The sequence below is a fragment of the Bactrocera tryoni genome, unplaced genomic scaffold (genome assembly GCF_016617805.1).
Source record: "Bactrocera tryoni isolate S06 unplaced genomic scaffold, CSIRO_BtryS06_freeze2 scaffold_11, whole genome shotgun sequence".
Taxonomy (NCBI): domain Eukaryota; kingdom Metazoa; phylum Arthropoda; class Insecta; order Diptera; family Tephritidae; genus Bactrocera; species Bactrocera tryoni.
Window position 1 is genome coordinate 929054 of NW_024395824.1, and position 6118 is coordinate 935171.

Below are 6118 nucleotides of genomic sequence, written 5' to 3' on the forward strand. Positions count from 1 at the left end.
CCATTGTCCGAGTATTTTACCTCATCTGTTTTGCTACTTCTTTATGGTAACGGATGCATCGACTACAAGTTCGAATTGTTTTTTTTTATGGAATTCGTCAATCCAATAATCCAGTAATACCTTCTAATCATTGATTCCTCCATGCAAGAAGATGTCATTTAAACTACTTCCATTTGTGGTTTTTGCAGACGCATCGAAAACTACTCGTAGTTTAGTCGTAGTTAGACTGTCTTCTCGAATCACTGCTTGATGTGTCTTCTATTTCCCAAAACTTCTCTAATGTTGTAGTAACCACTATTAAAATTTTATTGGTTTTTGTTGATTGATTGTTGAAAAACTCCCGACAATATCCAGCTCAATTTCGTAGCTTGACCTAGTATTTGATTTACATATATGTACCTTCTTCTAGTACGTCGGCACCGATTTGTTGAAATTGGGATCAATTAAAGTGTAGTTTTTTTCAATTGTCCTACATCCCATTTAAACGTTTTGTGAAATGCTGCTACTTGCTCATCGCTTAATTTAAAAACGAAATCTTTTCTCAAAAGGTCTGTCAAAGTTCTAGCTATCGTATAGATATGTATATAGGACGTTAAGCAACAACCTCTGTAACATTTTCCAGTCGGTGATTAGAGGAAAATTTCGTATAGCAGCAGTGTTTTCTCCCAATTTTTTAATAGTGCCGTTACCTGTTACGTCCCCAAGATATTCACACACGTCGTTGAAGGAAATGACATTTTCCCCACTTTATGTTTGTTAAGTAAAAGTTATTGCAGCGCTGCATCACTTATTCCTTACCTCGGGTGGGGGGTAATAAATGATAGGCACTGCTATTTTACTTGAAATATTTCTTTTTATGTTTTCTTTTACCCCTTACCACTAGGGTGGAAGTAAAATGTATACATAAAAATAATGTTTTTTGCTGAGATTGTATTTCAAATCCAATTTTATTTTCCTTGCTTATATACAATTTTTAAAACTATCTTAAATAATTAAATATGTGAGTATGTGAGTATGTGTGTATGTTTGTATGTATTGCAGATTATTCCCTGCAAAAAGTGAGTCCAGTCTTAGACTATATAAAAGACAGTCTTTCGTTGGCTTACTACCGGACCAAGTCTAGACCAATCTCATGTAAAATCATAGGACCAATTTACACGGAGCATGTCCTAGGCTTGGTCTACCAATCTCCCATTTATGCCGTCGACAGTCCAGACCAAAGATAGACGGTTTGGTCTATGCATAATACAGTCAGATGCTAGACCAAGTAGACTGTAAAAATAGTGCCTATTCTGGTCTATATATATTGCAGACCAAAGTAGATAGGCATTATGCAGCCCGATTGGTCTATGCATACGACAGTCTCATTGACAGACCAATCGACCTGCACAAAAGCTATTTACTTTGGTCTATGCATTTGACTGTCTTATGCATAGACCAATCGGACTGCATAATACCTATCTACTTTGGTCTGCAATATATATTTTTCTAAAAATGAAAATAGCTGGTTTTTTATTTTGGTTTTTTTATATTTTTGATTTTATTCATCACATTTCGTATAATTTAAACATTTAAAGTCTTCTCTTCTTAAAACTAAGTATAATTTATAATAATGATTTCAAAAATAAAAAAAAAAAATCCTCAGAAAATGATCACATATTCAGTAAAAAAAAAAATCTGTTTTTATACTAAAACTAGATAAAAAAAAGTCAATAGTGTTATATTAGTTATTTCCGATTTTTAGTTTATTAACTGTGGTTAATCTATACAGCCTTTTTTTAACAATGTGGAGGCATTTCGACAGTTGCTTATCGGGCTTTTCTGACGTCGCCGACAATCCACCTGTTACTAAAAATAAAAGAAATTGAAGAATATATTTAAACAAAAATTAATTTATATACGTACTTATAATCACATCATACAAGGAAGTATATTTTTTGAGGCAAATCTTGCCATGGACGCCGCCTACATTGACTTCGTTGCACATAGATCTGGAGATAATTTTCTCAAAGTGCTTTTCAGGATCCCCCTTTAATAAGTGTTTTATTGCGTTAATCTGAAATGTTCATTCAAAATTATTAGTGGAATTTACAATAACTCAATTATTAAACTTACATATTCATTGATGTTCACCTGATTTATGGCGTTATTGACGCTTTCCATTTCTTCAATGGTTTTAATAAGGAAGAGTTTGCTCAAATTCCTCATATCTGCGTCCTTATTAGCAAGAACGCTTAATTGGGCGCTTTGCTTTGCCTGAACTTCCATCATTTTTTTAAGGTAATCTGGAAAATAATCATTTTTAAAATTATTTGCATCAAAATTTTATTTAAAAAAATACCTAGCATGTTGTCAAATTTGGTGTTCAAATCGTCAATTTTAGCCTCCAAAAATTTGCACCTTTCACAAGTTTTGCTATTGCTGTTGGGGAAGTTGGTATTATTATTGGTTTTGAGATAGTTGTTGTTATTGCTGCTGGCGCTATAGTTGTTTTCGGAATGAATTTGCGAATCATCTATAGAATTATTTTAAAAATGATTAATCTGTTATGAAAAGTTAGAAACAAAATATACTCACAAAATATTATTTCATTCTCTTTGAAGTCAAATTGTCTTATCTGATTTGGTTGTTGTTGAGTCATTTTCATATAAATATGTGGTTTTTTTATATTATATTTTTTATATTATATTTTTTTATATTCCTTTTGTTTTTTGTTATCTATTAAAAAGTGCAGCTATTTAATAAAGGCAATAGTAGAAAATTTTGTGAAGAAGGAAGCAACATCAATTTATATGCTACATCATCTGCTTTAAATTCTTCAATTTCTTCAGATAATGAATCCGAAAGTTCTATTCCTAGAGCTAATGAAGTGAATGGAGCTGTAAAGAACGGATGGACATCTTTAAACCGGACTGCTTCCAATATTATTTCTCCTGCATTTGACTTTTAAATTTTTTTAATTGAAGACGGTATATCTGGCAAAATAACGCAAGCATTATCTTGTGTCTTTGAACTTAAATAAAAAATTTTCATCCTAAAACTTGTAATTATATTATTTTTTTCTTTAATTTCTATTTTGCTTTCATTGAAAAAAATTCTGAAATTTCATTTATATTTGCCAATTGTTGAAGAATTTGTGTCGGCTTCCTGACATTTTTTTTTAATTAATTGCAAATGATTTTAAAAATCATATGCTGAAAATGTGTAAAGACAACCCAATTCTTCAACACAGTCGCAAATATGGAGTAAACCATGGACGTTGTACGATACAGACTCCCGGCCAAATATAACTGCAAAATTGTCAACAAACAATTGTAACATAGCTCTGGCTGTACTCAAATTTCGTAAATAATTAGATGCACAAGAAAGAAGTCTACACGCGCAATGAAGAAGCAGAAATTCATAATAAAAATCTTCGTGCACGTGGTCTTTTAACAATAAGATTCCAGTGTAAAGCAGAAATTATCGAAAGTCTGTTGCTTTTCAATGGTGAATTTCTTTGAAACTCCTTGGAAATCTTACAAACTCTTTTGGAATATATTTCCTTATCAACTTAAATTGGGATGACATTTGTTCTTAGCTACTTTTGCTCATTTTGTACTTTGATTTTTTTTTCAATAAGGTAATCAACATTTTCTTGGTAACACCCATGTCAATGAAATGTATTGGATCCAATGGCACTTTACTGATCATATTTAAATTTATTTTTTCCAAAGGTGATTTTGAAGAAATAAATTTATTCAAATGATGATCTTTATATTTTCTTGCAGCAAAATCAGCATTTGTAATTAAATTCCCAACTTGAGTGGAATACTCTAATTTTTTTTTGTTTTTTGGCTATTTGTGTACATTTGGAGCAGCCATGAGCTGATGAATGATGAGCAATACCACAAACAAAAGATTTTGCTGGTGCATCACATATCACATCTCGTACATTCAGTGGAATAAATTTGCCATTGGTGGCAACTCCATTATTTAATAAAATTTCCAATTCTGCAACAAAACTCTCAAAATTAACACAAATATCATCAGGTTTAGTTTTTCCTTCGTAGATTGCAACAGGAAATACAACAGATTTATTACAGCTAACCACTTTCACTAAAATTGGCCATAATTGCTTTTGTGAAGATTTGAATAGAGGTAATCCGTCAATATTTATGTACACTATGATTTGAAGTAAACTCGAAATTCCTTCAATTTTTTGTATTTGGTTTTGTAAATCAAAATATATTAAATCACCAGGAGATACATCTTTTGTTGATATTTTTTCCAAGTTTACTTGCATCAAAGTAGACGGACTTAACGGAACATCTAATCCACTTTCATTTAAAATTTTCAAAAGTGCACGCAGATTTTTATAAGATATTCTTACATCTAAATGCCATTTCCTATTTTTTTCAAGGAATGTTCTTGCTTTCAGAATTTCGTCATGAATTTCACAATTAAAGCTGTCTTCAATTGTGTTTTCAAGAATGGCGACATGACGCTCTTCTACAGCGTCATTTGGATTTTCGCTACCACTTAAAAAATATTCATCACGCTTCCTCTTCACTAATCTTCTCATGTGCCTTTTAGAATAACTCATTTTTTATTGATTATTTTAATTTAATTATATAAATTATAGCAATTACATTTAAATTTTTATAAATTTTTGTTCAACACTCACAATTCAAAACGACACGTGTTCACTTGCAGCTTTTGTTCTTTTTTGTGCTCATTAACATAACAAGTGAATATACGAGTATTTAGTCGTCATTCGGCAATGCAAAACTACATGCCACCATCTAGTCACATTGGTCTAGATAAAAAGTAGATTTTTCTATCTATCTTTATACCACTGATTTTGTGTTATGGGACCAATGCTTTTTGCAGGGTTGTTTATGCTGCTTGATATGTTTTATGCTACATGGGGTTGTTTTCAAGTGTACAATTTAATACATGTGCTTGTGTCCTCATGCATTCTTATTATTATTAGATGTGCTTTGCATGTAAATGCATTATGTATATATGTATGTAAGTAACACTAAACACAATTATTTTAGTTTAATTTAAGAAATATTTATTTATTATTAAAATGTTACTCGTAGCTTGACTGTTGACATCAGAAGAATTAAGTTTACCTTAAGACAGTGAGTCAAATTCCCGCGAGGGAGCATATAGCGGTAAAATAATACAGCAAATAAATATATTATATGTACATATGTTACTCCTCCCGGCACAAGAAACAGCAATATCCTTATTGCGTTTGTTTGTATGCTACAACTGTTGCTTAAATTAAATTACAATAAAGAAAATGTGTACAGTTTCAATTTAAAAACATAAGACTTAAACGACAAACTTACAATAACAAAATTGCTATTTTAACATTATTACTTAATAACTTCATTGTATCTTAAAAACAATAGATAAAAAATTTTACTTAACGATTTAAGTAGTTCTGTACAACATTGTTAACAATATCATAGAATTGTAAATTTAATAACAATTCTGCTTTGACTAGCTCTACTTTTCTAAACGGATTATGTGTTTTTTCCAGACGTTTTCTTGAATTTTCAGCGTTGATTAAGTTAGTGCCTATAGGTTTTTCTGTGCGTGTCTTATTCGCATTATTTATTCTATTTTCTTTCGTAGGTTGAGCTATAAATTTCGGTGCTAGATGATTGAAGAAAATGTTAAATGGGATTTCACCGGTTGTAGAATATATTATATTATGGTTGTATGTAAAAAGAGTTTGTTCGATTTGCATGTACCTTAATTCTTTATCTTACGAGCTATTAATTATTCTTAGTTTTACATTAAGGGTTTTGTGAAGACGTTCGATACCTGCAATGCCAGTCTTACCAGTGGTTACTTCTATTTGAATATTTAGCTGCTCACACCAGTTCTTAATGTTAACATTATTATTTATTCCATGATCTTGATCGATTTTTAATATTTTTGGCGGTCCCATGGTATTTTTATTAGCGCTCTTTTTGTCTCTAACCAGTTCAATGTTTGTACTTCTTCAGCAGTTCCAAATTTTGAAAACAAATCAATACAGGTAAGGTAATGTCTTTTCTCCCATTCCCAAAAATCAATTACAAATTTTTCTCTGATTTCGTAAACAGGAGGTGTGATT

General features: G+C 30.9%; 1 protein-coding gene across 2 annotated transcripts; it reads right to left on the reverse strand.

Moving 5' to 3' along the window:
* Positions 1–1648: 1648 nt before the first annotated feature.
* Positions 1649–4539, reverse strand: LOC120779638 (histone H2B.v2-like). Of its 2 annotated transcripts, none has more exons than XM_040111987.1 (5): positions 2578–4539; positions 2342–2515; positions 2116–2285; positions 1906–2056; positions 1649–1842 (listed from the first exon to the last, which is right to left on the reverse strand). In XM_040111987.1, exons 1-5 carry the CDS (start codon positions 2645–2647, stop codon positions 1724–1726), a joined length of 684 nt encoding a protein of 227 aa, XP_039967921.1. In that variant the 5' UTR covers positions 2648–4539; the 3' UTR covers positions 1649–1723. The 2 variants fall into 2 exon arrangements, with proteins under 2 accessions (XP_039967921.1, XP_039967920.1); XM_040111986.1 differs by having other exon boundaries at positions 1649–1848.
* Positions 4540–6118: the final 1579 nt, after the last annotated feature.